This window comes from Typha latifolia, chromosome 4 (assembly GCF_019914945.1).
Source record: "Typha latifolia isolate L0001 chromosome 4, TyphaL0001v2, whole genome shotgun sequence".
Lineage (NCBI taxonomy): Eukaryota > Viridiplantae > Streptophyta > Magnoliopsida > Poales > Typhaceae > Typha > Typha latifolia.
The window spans coordinates 16,523,314-16,538,708 of NC_133089.1; the positions used below are offsets into that span (position 1 = coordinate 16,523,314).

General features: G+C 36.9%; 1 protein-coding gene and 1 pseudogene across 3 annotated transcripts; both read left to right on the forward strand.

The window, feature by feature from the left end:
- The first annotated feature begins 816 nt into the window (after nucleotides 1-816).
- Nucleotides 817-3,007, forward strand: LOC140786105 (protein STRICTOSIDINE SYNTHASE-LIKE 4-like; annotated as a pseudogene).
- LOC140786104 (uncharacterized) lies at nucleotides 2,813-14,080 on the forward strand. Of its 3 annotated transcripts, none has more exons than XM_073134314.1 (13): nucleotides 2,813-2,939; nucleotides 4,610-4,759; nucleotides 4,860-5,072; nucleotides 5,156-5,245; nucleotides 5,497-5,613; nucleotides 6,981-7,250; nucleotides 7,437-7,593; nucleotides 8,137-8,214; nucleotides 9,679-9,779; nucleotides 10,284-10,454; nucleotides 11,414-11,488; nucleotides 11,809-11,904; nucleotides 13,598-14,080. In XM_073134314.1, exons 1-13 carry the CDS (start codon nucleotides 2,922-2,924, stop codon nucleotides 13,925-13,927), a joined length of 1,866 nt encoding a protein of 621 aa, XP_072990415.1. In that variant the 5' UTR covers nucleotides 2,813-2,921; the 3' UTR covers nucleotides 13,928-14,080. The 3 variants fall into 3 exon arrangements, 2 of the variants coding, with proteins under 2 accessions (XP_072990415.1, XP_072990414.1); XR_012108556.1 differs by lacking the exon at nucleotides 2,813-2,939 and adding an exon at nucleotides 3,426-4,085 and having other exon boundaries at nucleotides 11,406-11,488; XM_073134313.1 differs by lacking the exon at nucleotides 2,813-2,939 and adding an exon at nucleotides 3,426-4,085.
- The last annotated feature ends 1,315 nt before the right edge of the window (nucleotides 14,081-15,395 follow it).

A 15,395-nucleotide genomic window follows, 5' to 3' on the forward strand; every position in this document is an offset into this window, starting at 1 on the left:
GATCCACATGCAAATTATTTGATTTATTTAAAAATTAAAATAGAAAGATAAAGCTAAGTAATTAATTTGACTCGACTTAATCCATGTGGTCGGATCGTAATATGAACTCTTGTACACGCGTTCGAACAGCCCGAACGCGTTCTCGCGTTTGAATGGTCAGAATACGTTTTCTGTATGTGCGAACGTCTGTGCTCGCGCTCGAACGGCCTGAACACGTTCTCTATATATATGAACTCCTAAGAACGTGTTCGAATGTGGTGCGAACGCAGAAACTATCTCCTTTGATCTTAAAATTCTTTAATCTAAATACTTCAAAACTTGTATAAATGCTCATGTATATATATAAAAATACTTAAAATATTTTGTACACAAATTGCTAACACTAAAAACCTAATATGTCGCTTTGTTAGCTTCCCGATATATATGATTCATAGAGATACAAAGAATAGAAGATAGAAGTCATCAGGAGAGGTGCGATTGTCTATGACTATGGGTGTTTCCCTAGCAAGATATTAACCAGCATCTGCGAGTCTGTTTCTACCTTCATGTGGGTGTGACCCTATATCTGGATCATAAGAAGCCCTTCCTTTAGGGATGTGGCTTCCGCTGGGATGGTGGACTGGAAATCTGGTCAATTCTTTAGCTTTTTTTTTAATATATATAAATATATAGAATTAATAAAAAAATTTACCAGGTCAAACTATCTGGATGGTAAAGTCTCTACGGCTCTACCACTCGCTCATCCATTCTCAGATGGCAAGGTTATTCTTGTTAGCCACAGCTGCTTTAGCTTCTCTACTCTCACTCTTGCTCCAAGTACTCCAATCTCCAATCTCTCCTCTTCCCCTCTCCCTTCCCTCCTCCACTCTACCCTTCCCTCCCAACAACCTCCTCGAGGTTCGCTCTCTTGCATCTATAGTGTGATATGAGCTACTTAATTGGTACTTCTTTTATTAATATTTCTACTGATGTATATTGGTCAATTTATTTGGGATAAATTGGGAGAGGGGATATTGGAGGGCCCGGAAGATGTCTCCGTGGATAGCGAGGTTTACGCTGTACACAGCGACGAGGGACGGTTGGATCAGGAGGATGCACCCGAACGGCTCCTGGGAGGAATGGAAGCTGCTCGGAGGAACAGCTCTTCTTGGGATAAGTGTATCAGCACCCGGATATCTCCTTATCTGAGACGCCGATAAGGTATTCCAAACACTTCTTATCCGATTGGGCTTTATTTCCACTTGCATTGTTTTGATTTGATTTAGTTAAATGGCAGGGGCTGTTAAAGGTCGGAGAGGAAGGAGTGACAACTCTTGCTACCGAAGCCGATGGGATTAAGTTCAGGTTAAGCAATCTAAACTACTCCTTATGCCAAGATGCTTGGCTCTGTTGCTAAGTATAACTATAAGATCGACGATTCGATAGTAACTAAGAAATTGCTGAAATGAGGTGAGATTCTATCCTTGAATTTATTAAGGAATAGAACTGTCGTTGTACTTCCGTTAATTGTTTAATCGATTAAATTAGACATAAACTTTAAATTAAATTACTTTGATTGAAAAGAGGTTGTCAACCCAGAGAGGAGTCAATATCTCTAATCATCTAGAGGTAGTTATGAAAATACTTTCTGCTATAATAATCCAATTAAAAAGAGGCAATTAATGCTGTTTATAGAAGTACTTTCACCGATGATGTTCTTATTCTTATCTTCACTAATTATGCAAAAAGATATTCTTATTCTTATCTTGGCTTCTTAGGTTAACGGATGATGTTGTCGAAGCTTCAGACGGTAGTGTGTACTTCACTGATGGTAGCTCCAAGTTTGGGCTTCATGACTGGATACTTGACCTTCTTGAGGCTAAGCCTCATGGCCGTCTCCTCAAGTACGACCCCCTTACGGCGAAAACTTCTGTCTTGCTAGATGCTTTATACTTCGCTAATGGAGTAGCCCTATCTCAGGGGGAAGACTTCTTGGTAGTCTGAGACATGGAGGTAATAAGCCTTCTAGATTTCATCAAATTAAATAAATTCATAACAAATTGAACATTTTAAGCTGATAGATAGCGGATTAGTAAGTATTTTATATCTTTAACACATCTCCTCACATAATCACTTGGCCCATAATAGCTTAGTGAAGACATATAAGTCACTAAGGTTTGAACTCATGACCTCAAAAAAAAGAAATAGCTTTACTAGTATGTTAGATAATCAATTAATTTAAAAACTTAAGTTGTCAGATAAAGGATTAATAATGTAAATTATGTCTTCAACATTGTTGATTTTTTAAACAAAAACTCGATAATCCTAGGGCTCAAAATTGATGAACTATCGATGATGTCATTAAAATTTATCCTTTTCCTGATGTTCTTCTACTATGTTTGACAGGTTCAGGTGTCTGAAGTACTGGCTGAAGGGAGACCAGCAAGGTAAAGTAGAGGGTTTCATAGATAACCTTCCTGGTGGTCCAGATAATATCAACCTTGCACCAGATGGCTCCTTTTGGATTGCTCTTCTTCAGGTACATCAACTATTTAACAAGCCTTTCTTTACCAGACAATCCGATAGCTAATTAATTACCTAGCTACTGGCATTATGCTCATTTCAGCTGAGATCTACTAGGCTTGATTTGATCTACCGATCGAGCATCGCTAAAAGAATTATTGCATCATTTCCTACCCTTCTCGCGATAAACAAACCGACGGTCAAAGGCGCGATGGTTATTAAAGTAGCAGCAGATGGAAGGATCACACAGATGCTTGATGACTCCAGTGGTAGAGTCATGTCCTTTGTCACCTCTGCAATGGAGTTCAAGGGCAATCTCTACTTGGGCAACCTTGCAATGGACTTCATAGGCAAAGTAGCTTTGCCATGAAACTATATATCTACCTCTTATACTATTTCTTCATACTTGCAGCTAGCATATGAGATGTAATTATAATGTAAGTATTTTCTTATGAAACCTCTCTTAATATTCATAAGCAAACTAGTATATACTAGACTTTGATCATGGATTAGTCTTAAGGTGATTGATTATTCTATATACATAAGTGCAAGAATAAAACATGGCCGTCACGTTTATTTCATTCACATTCTACTTGGGCTCCATCGATTGATACCTTCAACTGTAAATCCGGGTCCACTCGGTAATTGTCGGTGGTGGAAGCGCCACGTAGCAGCACGTGGTTTAATGGTACAACTTCTCGTAATTACCAATTTGCCCCCCCTCGCTTTCGTGCTACAGGCGCCGTGCCGACAACACAGAGCCAGATCCGTCGGTCTCGTGTCTTACTTCGCACTCGAAATTTGACCCGATGACTGTGGGATCAGATAAAATAGTCTACGTGTCGCATTTCTATTGGTTTGTAACAGCAGCCGGGCCCCCCCTCCATTTCCATTTAGTTCTTCTACATCCACGATAATATTTTGCGGCGTTCACCCCGTTTTGAGGCTTAACAGGCGCAGGCTGCGTGCCTCAACTATCTTGAAATCTTCTATATCCAGCTGGTTCGGTGATCTTTCTTATTCTCACGGCGATATTTTTCACTATTTCCTTTTTCCCATTTAAGAAGCGATTCCTATTCCTCACTTAGCTTGCTGCCTGCCTTCCCCCCTTCTCTCTCTCTCTCTCTCTCTCTCTCTCTCTCTCTCTCTCTCTCTCTCTCTCTCTCTCTCTCTCTCCGGCGATTTTTCGAGCGATCGGAGGGATGTCGAGCTTCGACGAAGACTTCTCGAGAGCCGTCGAGGACGGCTTACACCTCTCGAAGCGGATCGGCGCCGCGGCGCCGCGCCTTGCTGGCGGAATGGACAGGTCGCAGGAGTCGTTCCTCCCGGCAGCGCCGATGGTATACGCTGTCATCGTTGACCCGGCTTCCGTCGACAGCCCCGACGCACCGAGCTACCAGCCGTACGTATACGGCTACTGCGATCCACCGGCGCTGATTCCTCTCCAGATGAAGGAGATCGCCGTGGAGGTGGATTGCCTCCTCGACGAGACGTTCGTCACCGTCCGTGGCCGGTGGTGGGTCCACTGCGTGTCGCGGAGCCGGAGCTGCGATTGCCGCCTCGTGATTCCGATTGGCGAAGAGGTGTGGTTGCTTTCTCGATTTCGTCTGATGCACGTTTAAATATTGGAGACGATGTTTTAAGGAATTATCTTGATTATCTATGGCGTATGGCAATCGTTAGTTGTAGTGCATTTGTTAATTACACCGAATTATTCTTTATTAAGCTTAGTATTATTTCTCTTTTATTTAATATATGAATTTCTAGTAATCTCACAATGGGATGCATAATTTTGATTGGACTGTACTATATGGATTGACTGCCTTACCACTCAATGTTAATTTGAGAAATAATTTTTCACATTCTGAGTCATTAAATGATTAGCAATAAATGCATAAATAAAACAAAATAATGAACAAACTAGAAGGATCCATTTGATTAAGGAGAAGGCCTGGTCTGATGCCACTGTGATCTCATCAAATTACTAAGAACTGAAAGTCAAACTGTTACTTGATTTTATTGATAATGGTAAAATCATTATTAATAATCTAATTTCTTGAAAGTTATCTTTTTTTTTTTCTCAAGCTAAGTATGGTTTGGCTAACAGGGTTCAATTCTAGGTGTTGAGTTTAATATTGGAAGAAGATCATATGCTACTCGAGTGATCGAAGCTGAGGACCAGATTATGGAGAATATTGGCAAAACTGAAGTTGGGGGCTTTTTGAAACCTCAGCTTTTTTCCTTGACTATACCCCAGGTAATTTTGTAGCACATTTTAGTGTCTTACTATTAGATTGTCTTTGAGGATTTTAAGCAACTCTTTTATTTTGTAATTCATTGCGTCTCGCTTCTTCTAGATTGATGGGGGATCAGATATATTGTTCACAATCAAATGGTCCCAGAAGTTACTGTATGCAGATGGACAGTTCTCTGTTGACATACCACTAAGTTTTCCGAATTATGTCAATCCTTTTGCCAAAATTTATGCAAAAAAGGAGAAAATTCAGTTAAATGTGAACAGTGGTATTGGGAAAGAAGTTTTTCTACAGAGAGCAAGCCATGCTTTAAAGGTATATACCCACCTTGGGATTCAGTACAGCTTTACCTTAGACTTTAACCAGATATCTGATTGAAAACTTCACTTTACTTCCAGGAACAGAGTCGCCAAGGAGGAAAGTTGACTTTCTTGTATGATGCAGCTGTTGAGAGTTGGTCAAGTAATGATTTTCATTTTTCATATAGTGTAAGTTCTTGTTGTAGTTCTTCTTCTAGATTCTTATGTTTATGGCTTCATACTGTTTAAGCTTATTCCTGAGCTCATGCAGCTGCACTATGACTAGTGTAATTAGCTTGTAAAGTACATGAGTTTACACTAAAAATCACATTAGAATGACAATGTTTAGTGAAGCAGCGCCTAATCCTACTTCAAAATAGAATGATCTTATTGTTTCTGCAATGTGGTTACCTTTATTAATTTCTTATGCATGTTTAAAGGTATATTCGGGTGATTTATTTGGTGGCATACTCTTGCAATCTCCATCCGTGCATGACTATGATCAGAGAGATATGTTCTGCCTCTTTCTTTTTCCAGGAATTAACCAGAAGAAGAAGGTGAGTGAATTCTTTTGCCTCTCTCTCTCTCTCTCTCTCTCTCTCTCTCTCTCTCTCTCACACACACACACACACAACTCGATCAATTCCTGTCTCCGCAAATAGCTTGTTTCCTGTTTTCAATTTTCCACGCAAATGATATGCCTACGGATGTAAGCTCTTTACAAAAGGAAAACAAAATAGTAAGGTCATCATATTTACAATCATAATGCGGAATATCCTGTAAGTAATGTTAGTGAAGACTGAGCTGTCAATTTGCAAGAAAGAGGGATGATCCAAGACATCATAAAAGATTAAGCTACATCCCTCTATTCTTTCCATGCAAACTATAGCTTAGCGTATTACTTCTTTGACAAAATCCTTATTTTATGCCTCTAAAGATAGTGAATGATATCGATCATGTTCTAGTAGTCTGTAATCTGTAATTTTCTAAACCATTCTTTTGAATTGTTAATTCACCAAGTATTCTAAAAGCTTAAACTGTTAGAGAATAATAATTTTTATTTTTTATATTTTATCATGACTTATTAATTCAGAGGGCAAAATGAATTTATATTTTACCATGACCTGAAAGAGTAGTGATTTTTCTGCAACCCAGTAAACTATTTTTCTTTTTTCATTCTAATGTGGATTTTCTATCCAAGGGGCTATATCTAGACATACATACAGCTGACAATTCACAACATTGTTTTAAATACTGCACACTAGAAGGACGAGGGGTTAGATGGATTCTTAAGACGCACCAAAAGTCAAGGAGGAGAAAGAATAAATAAAAAATTGAAAGTAATAGTAAATAAAGGAAGTCCGTAAAAGTAGAATGTTTTGTCTTGTTTCACTGATAAATAGCAAGCCAGTAGTGTTCATCAATTCAGGAAACTTCTGGTAAATGCAATGCAGATTAAGAGATAGGTGCTTAGGCTGCTATCCTATGGTGGAAGCTTTAGTGATTAAGGCAGCTATTTTTAAACAGAGAAACCAAGTTTTACAACTGCTGATTGCTGAACTGGATTTAATTATATGCAGATTGCTCTGGGCAGCTTAAAATTGTCCAGGAGTTATTCTTTATGTGAACAACTTTCTTGCGAAAAACTTATCTTGTATTTTGTAGTTTCTAGCTTTTCTCAAAACCACCGGATAGAGTTTTCAATGCGTAAGGCTAATTTTCCCAACTTTTCAATCTGCTCTCTCTCTCTCTCTCTCCCTCTCATCTAAGATATTCTTGAAATGGGGTCACCATATTGAATTGTTATGGAATCATAACTTTGGTGATGTTTGACCATGATAACATGAGGTTTTTTCCTGTCATGCCTATTTTGTGTTTTGCAATATCTTTGGATGTAGCTTATTGCATTTGATCTATCCAACAGGTCTTTCGGAAGAAGGTTGTTTTTCTTGTTGATGCAAGTGGAAGCATGCTAGGGAAGCCTCTTGAAAATATTAAGAATGCAATATCTTCAGCCCTCCTGGAGCTTGTTCACGGTGATTACTTCAACATAATAGCTTTCAATGATGAGTTGCTCTCATTCTCATCATACTTGGTGCAAGCAACTGTGGAAATGGTAGAAAATGCCACCAAATGGATGAGCACAAATGTTGTTGCAAAAGGTGGGACAGACCTTATGCACCCTTTAAATGAGGTATTACACCATGAACAGAATATCCATTATTATTTGGGCATCATTTAGTTGATAATTCCTTTGATTGTCAACAATAGGCTTATTTCAGGTTTAGGAGATTTGACACATATTTGTCATTTATTTTGGTTAACGTTTATTCTGTTTTTGTGCTTTCTGTTTTAAATGTTGACTGTCTGGTTCTATTAGGCAATAAGCTTATTATCTGGCGTTCAAGACTTGCTCCCACAAATTTTCCTTGTAACTGATGGATGTGTTGAAGATGAACGCAACATTTGTGCTACTATGAGAATGATGCTCATGAATGGAGGATCTATCTCTCCTCGAATTTCTACTTTTGGCATAGGTAATGTGGTGATGCTTACTACACTTCAAGATATATTGTCAAACTTATTAACTGTTTTTTTATCTTAAGATGCAATCCTTTAGCTGCTAAATAAATTGGGAGTCTGGAACTGTATAACAAATGCTATATCAGATAATATTTTCTTCAACTGGATTTGTCATGTTGTGATTAGAACTTAGAAAGTTGTTGGAAACATCCTTCTCTTAAAATAATATATACCTATATGTTGGATGACAACTGAAATCATAACTATGTACCAGGTATATATATATATATTATATCTCTTAAAATCTTAATTATGTACCATGTATATTATATATCTCAAGGTTTAACATATATTTTGTAGTTCAACTCTCTTTCTCTCTCTCTCTCACTCTCTCTCTCTCATTTTGTTCCTTCAGATTGTCAGTTGAATCATGTGAGCATGATTTTTAATGGACAAATGCTGAGATGATTTTCCATACCTATTTGTCTATATTTTACTCTTTGATATATGCGATTATTCTAATATCCTAGGTTCTTCTATTCCATAAAACTTGTCAGGTTCTTATTGCAACCATTATTTCTTGCATTTATTGGCATCTATTGCTAGGGGACACTATGGTGCTGCATACGATCCAGGTTAGTTTTTTTTTTTCTTGGGATAATCCTCATTTATCACTCGTTATTCTTTCCTTGTTAGCTAGATTTGCAATAAGTACTTTTCTTTATGTTTTTTATTTGGAATTGAATGATAAATCCACAAGATAATCTTCATAGAGATGTGATATTGCAGTGGATTGTGTACATCAAGTAGAAATAAATTTGGTGGAGTTTACAAGGAATACGATAGAAAAGTACCATATTTGTGGGATAGAATCCTTTGTTCTAGCTGCGGACATATGCTACATAATTTACAAATGACTTCGTCGGAAGGCGGCCTTGGATTGAGCTACATGATGAAGAGTTATAGAAGATAAAAAGAGAAGGTTGTTAATAATTCACTAATTACTTTAAAAGTTTAAGCTAATAGATAACAATGACTCTATTCTTTTATATTTTAGCACTCCCTTTCACTTGGCTCGAGACATTTTGTCTGACCTCAATATGTGGGTTCCTTTTCTTCTCCAGTATGATTAATTATCTAGAATGATTTAGGGTACTAGCATAGTAGTGTGTACACACTGCTTATCTGCAGTGTTTTCAAAGTGTTTTTAGTGACTTCCTTAGAGGGGCAGCACACACCGGCCTCCCAGCTGAAAACACCCAGATTATGCGGGTAGGGCACAAAATGGTCCGGCAAAGAAGAAAAAACTTTCTTAGACTGAGCCTTAATCTCGCTATTAACGGTGCACGGCAGCGAGCAGAGCACACTAGCTAGCGGCTCATGACGGCAAGTCTCTCCTGTCTCCTATGTATGTTATCTCTTCTCTGTATGTGGTGGGGGTGGCGGTCTTTGGAGTTGCAGGTCAACTCCATCGTGATGAGATCTCCAACTCGTGCGACGGCATGGAGGTTGGGCTCGCCACCTTGCCAATTGCTCTTGATCCCCTTCTAGGGTTTCCCATCGCCTTCTCTTGCTATGGCTGGGTTCATGAGCGGGTGATTTGGGGAACATATTTCCACCAATTTCACGTGCTGGACATGTACGATATAATAGAAGTATTGGAGATGCATCCAATCCTCATCGGATCAATGAAGATTAATCTCCCATCTGTGTACCTTTTTATTCTGAAACATATCAGCATCTATGTTCTAAGCTTGTTGCGGAAAGACCTTTTCCTTGTGAAATTTTCATAAACCAACTCCTCTTTTATGTTCTATTTTACCACCGAATATTATTAGCTCATGATTTTGATCATATTATTTGTTATACATTAAAACTGGTTGTAAATGTGTGGCCATAGTTGTGAATTTCGCTCACATACTTCCTTGGTCCTATGCGGTATGGTGATGGTCTGCATAGCACAGACTCCTTTCAAAACATTGTTTATGTGCATCTTCGTTTTGCTATTTGGATAAGTTAAATGTTCTCTTTAACTTCTTCCTCATGTTTATTGATATCACAACTCTCTAAACTAATGGTCTCTTGCTTGTTTTATCTAGATTCAATTGAAAATCGTATGACAAGATGGTTTAGAAAAGCTTTAAGTCCCATGGTTGCAAATGTAGCTGTTGATGCGTTTGATCATCTTGAGGAATATGAGGTATTGTGTTGTAATTCTTTCTTTTGTTTGGTTTGCCAATTTGTGGCTTTATTACAGGTACTACTACCTACTTATGGCAGGCTGACTAGATGATTTGTTGTTCAGCATCTAAGACCTTAAACATCTTAACTTGAAATGCATGCTATATGCTAAGCCAAAAGGATTGAGCTTAAAATGCTTTCAGGTTTGGGACCTTAGAAAGCTAAAATGTAATTTGTCATACTTAGTCCTTTTCTTTTGCATTTTATCTAGTCTTAACATGTCAATATTCAGCCTTTGACCTATCAAGTGGTTCAACCTTGTGCCATTTTATGACTATCTTATCGTTGTGGTTGTTGCTTATATCGACATTAACCCAAGATGTGAGCCTTAGAAAGGAAGTATCAGTTGTCTCTGAATTATGTTCATTATCTTTCTTATTAGTGGTAATTCAGAGGATCAAACCAAATGTATTAAGTGAAAAGCTTTCCCTTCATATAAGTGTGATTTCTTTATTTCTTTCAGATTTACCAACTTCATCTTAAAGACATTTCAGTGAACTGCCCATTGTTTATATCTGGAAGATACCGAGGCAAATTTCCAGATTCTCTTAAGGCTAAGGGTTACTTGGCTGACATGAGTGAAATTGTTATTGATCTGACGGTCCAAAATACAAAGGAGATACCTCTTGAAAAAGTATGACTTTAAACCCATATTTCTTTTTTATCTATTCCTTTTCTTATACACAGATCTGCATATTATCTCTTCTTGATCAATATCCATAGGATATTACTCCATGAAATTCTTATTTCTGAAATTGTGAAGAAAGTATCCTTATTTATGTATGTCTCAATTGAGCATTTTGACTAATATCTGAACTCATGATTAAAGAATTAGTATTCTTTGTGGCAATTATGATGCACAAATTATATATTATCAAATACAGAAATAACTATAGCATTATTTATGGACATTCAATTTCTTAAAATTAACTGATACAAATGACTGGAGTAAGAGTTGCTAACCTATAAGAATTTAAGGTTCTTTGACAACAATTTATGGCGTGTCTTATTGTTTTGATAGCCAGAATTGGATGCATCTGAAGACTTTGTTGTTGGTGTTATTTCCGTCTTATTCTATTTTTGTGGAGATCTACGATTGCATTGGATCAATTATATACAAGTATCCGTCTGTGTCTTTCTGTTCTTTTCAGTTACTGTTTATAAGATATCACTCTGAAGCATTCTGAGTTATGAAGAGAGAATCTGTCTGTAACTTTTAAAACTTAAATTTTCACATTTTTCTTGCAAAAGTTTTTAAGACGCAATGTATGTAATGTCCCATGTATAGAGGCCTAGAGGGAAATGTTGGTAGTTTCTCCTTGGTTCTGTGGCTTCAAATGATAATAGATAGTTCTTTTTTTTCCCTTTTTATCTCTCTTTGTTGTGTTGGAGCTGACTAATAGCTGGGCTTTCTAAATTCTAATAAAATGCTATGTTTCTCTGAGATGTATTATCCTCGTGCAATATTCACTTAATTTTTTTCTCTTTTGGCACAGTTTCCTCAAGAGTCAAGACCACTACAGGAGTACAGATACTTTATTTTCATCTATTGAGCATCTGTATTAATTCTCTAACCGATTTGCAGTTTTTCAGGTTTTTGGGAAGCAACAGATTGATCTTCTTACAGCACAGGCGTGGTTTTCTGAAAGCAAGCAACTTGAGAAAAAGGTCAGCTGCCTTGATATAATGTTCGAGATATGCCTATTCATTATGTGAAAGCGTTGTTCGAGATGTTGGTATTGCTTCTAATTTAGTCAAAACATCATTAGGTCCAAGTTTCACATCTGCTTTGTTTCTAAATACTTCATCTGCCCTACCATGTCTTTCGTGAAACTTCTATTTGTTAGATTCAAGCCATAATATATCATGTAGTGCTTACAATATTTAGTACAATTTTTTTGGAATAAAGGCCTGGTTGTTGTTGTGTTAGTGCTTACTCTCTCTAGTTTCTAATCTCTATTCCTTCTTGGTTTTTTCATATTCTGTAGGTTACTCAGTTAAGCATACAGAGTAGCATTTCTTCAGAGTATACATATATGGTCCTGCTCCAAACTGACTCAGAAAAACTAGACACTGGAAAACTGGTGGGTATAATAAAAAATATAGAACTTTTTGTTTATGCTTTGCATTAAGCCAGCCACCGAGGATATAATATATTGTTTTCATGACGGCTCAATTGACATAGAAGTAAGATCTTTTGAGGAAAAGGAAAACTTTCATCTTCCTTTATCTCAAGAATTATCTCAATTGTTGAATCAAACTGTGCAGTTTTCTTCTTTTTTCCCTTTCTTGCATTAAAACTATACGAAAATTTTGAGTTACCCTTTTATCAGACCTAAAGCACCTAAGTGGAAATAAACTTTATCTAAGACACAGTTATGACTTGCGAGTAGTATATTACAGCTTGGAGAACTTGCCACTCTGCTCACCGCTCAGTCAACTCTCTTTATATAAGCTCAGGATGGTTGTATGTCATTTAGAAGACATCATAATCTTCAATTATGCCACGTACATTATATATGTCCATTAGTATTACGGAGATGACATTATATCTGTTACTTTTATAAGATGTTGGCTTACTCAGGCTTTAAGAACAATACAGCTTGTAAATAAAGGGTGCCATCTACTATAGTCTAGACCAGTGGAAATAAAAATTAAAGATAGGTTCTCTTGCTATTAAGCCTTACAAGCTGATAAAAGGAGTTGCATGCTTGACAACGTGCCCTTTTATATTTCAAGTTAGGCCTTTCATTAGCTTGAATTTGTCTTGGGCTAGAATTCAGCATCTTCTGTCCATCTGAAACTTCTAATGGCCTTCTTAACTTTGAATTCAATTTCATAGCTGTGATGAAGATATATAGGTTCATATAGTGTTGGCACTTGGCAGGTGATCTTAGGATGATAATCAAAACTGTTGCCGACTAGCTTGGCCACATCAGGAAGCTCTGGTCTGTTTCCAGGAGTATGACCACAGCATTTGAAATTGAGTTTTTGATGTATAACTTTCTTATAGCACTATAGTTTTTGTTGTTTCATGTGTCAAAATGGGCTGCTTAGCTGCATGTCTGAGAGTTAATCTATGATCATTGGCCCACTAAATCGACTTAATTTGAGGTTATTTCGTACCTAACTCAGATTGTATGTTTAGACTCATGTTTGGCCATTCTTGGGAATATTTTACCCCACCGTAATTCCCAAGAAATAAAAAATTGAACCGTGTGACAAGAGTCAAAGTCAACACATTATTTACAATTTATTATTTATGGTTTCTTTAGGCTATAACATCAATTTTTATTCTTAGTAAACTTTGTCCTCTTCGACTAGTAGTGACATCAATCATATTGAGTCATGTGGCAAGAGTCAAATCACCCATGTTGCAACTCTATGACAGCAATTTTGTTCATTCACACAATACTTTCATCTTAAAATCATCTTAGATCATCTTATTACATTTAACCAGGCATAAGTCATTGAAGGGTCTGAAATAATAGTATTCTGTAATGGTTATTATGTTGCTTAATATTGCCTAATGGCCCAAAAGTTTCAAGTTGTACTATTGTTTACGTGATTCTGTGATGCTGTGCACTACTTTCTTTGCACCCTTATCACTTAATATATTCTGAACAGCTAATTTATCATTTTGCTGGATTTATCATTTATTCTGCAAGTTGCAAAGACACTATCTCTGTATCTATCATATCTGGGATCATGTGAATACCAAATTACTCATCCAGCCAAGCTATTGTTACTCTGATAAATTGTGTTACATTGGCACAGGCAAAGAAGTCCAAATCACAAAATCATGCAGGCCCCAATGAGCGGTTACCATATCTTGTACGGGATTTGACCATGGGATTTGGAAATATAGCTGCAACAGTTGAGAATCTCCCAACAGGATTTGGAGAGCCAAAGCCGCCTGATAGCTTTGATGTTATCAACAAAGCTGTCAGCTGCTGTAGCAGATTCTGTTGCTGCATGTGCTTAATCAGAGCATGTTCTAAGCTGAATGATCAGTGCTTTATTGTGATGTCACAGCTCTGTGGTGCTCTCTCTTGTCTTGCCTGCTCCGAATGCTGCACAGAACTATGTTGCAATGGATCCAATTAGTAATTCACTAATTCTCTTCGCATCTGTTTTCTAATGTGATGTATATACGACATTCCTTTGTGTATCTCTCTGTTGCTTTCCATTCCTTGTGACCTGTAAAAATGTCAAAATGTACAATATTCTCAATATCCAATAGAAATACCAGTCCTGCAATCTACATGTCAAAGTAAATGTTAGTGAAGATTGATTTGATTTCTTTAAGTAAACCCGTCCAAAGTCAAACTGGTGTTTTTCTTAGTGAAGTGGTAATGAAGAATGTTGTCACCTTTTAGGTGAGACTTTTCAGTCCATTAATTTATAGGGTGGCAACATCAGAAATATCTCTTTCTTATTGAGATGCAAGTTTTTCTTAGTTAAGTGGTAACGAATAATGTTGTCGCCTTTTAGGTGAGACTTTTCAGTCCATTGACGGATATGGTGGCAGCATCTGAAATATTTGTTTCTTATTGAGATACAAGATTGAGAACTAAGGGACTTGAATAATCTGCAAATTAAAGGACTTAAATCAAATAATATATGGATAAATTTATTGCATAATCAGATTAGGTTTACCTAGCCATCATAATTTGAGAACATTGATGAACGCTCAATTGGGCTACCTAAGCACCTTACCCAAGCATATTAGGTGATTTCTTTTCATCACTTTGGTACAAGTCCAAGCAAATTTACAGAATATTCTGTATTGCAGAATGAACAATTCTGAATAAATTCTTGTATTGACTAAAAATCTCCATGCCACGGCATTTAATGTTTTCTTCCTTTGCCATGATCCTTGAAGATCTTCCATATTTTAGCTCTTCAAAGCAAAGCACCATCTTATTTTTCAACATTCCAGTCCCAATTTCACTTCCATACTAACCACATTGGACTTCTCTTACACTCTGTATGTGATCATGAACCTGAACTATACAATCTATGTCAGGCTCCAAAAGAATGTGAAGTAAAATCCTCTTAGTTATACCCTTTTTCCACAGGTTCTATGCTTCTGTTACCTTGGATTTCATCACTGTTACATCCTTTAACCACTCACAGATGATCAAAGCATAGAGAAGATACAGGCTACAGATACAAAGTTTAGAACTTGGAGTAAGAAAAGAGTTGACAGATGGATGAGAATGACAGTGTCGAACTATTTATATGCTTCGTTATACTAATCATATGCTTTCAAGCACTCAGTGATTTGTCATCCCCACAAAATGCAAGTGTAATTCAACTTTGTGCATTTCCAATTAAAATTTAAAAGTATAGTTTTGGTGCAGATTTATTGGTATGAGCAAAATGTCTATATTCAGTACTGCATAATATATTCTTGCTGATTACAATGGGTAGTAAATGTTACTTATGGAGCATAATTACTGAATAGCCTCAGCAATTTGCATATCATTTGCATATTTACTTAACTGGAGATTGAGTGCTTATTTTTTATTGGTATCAGCGGGATGTCTATATTTAGCACTGCATAATATTT

Bases quoted from the DNA above. Each gene is read 5' to 3' on its own strand.
- LOC140786104 (XM_073134313.1), top strand. From the start codon at position 3,705: ATGTCGAGCTTCGACGAAGACTTCTCGAGAGCCGTCGAGGACGGCTTA. The intron at 4,760-4,859 runs GTAATTTTGTAG...CGCTTCTTCTAG, and splicing joins TTTCCTTGACTATACCCCAG to ATTGATGGGGGATCAGATAT. The intron at 5,246-5,496 runs GTAAGTTCTTGT...GCATGTTTAAAG, and splicing joins ATTTTCATTTTTCATATAGT to GTATATTCGGGTGATTTATT.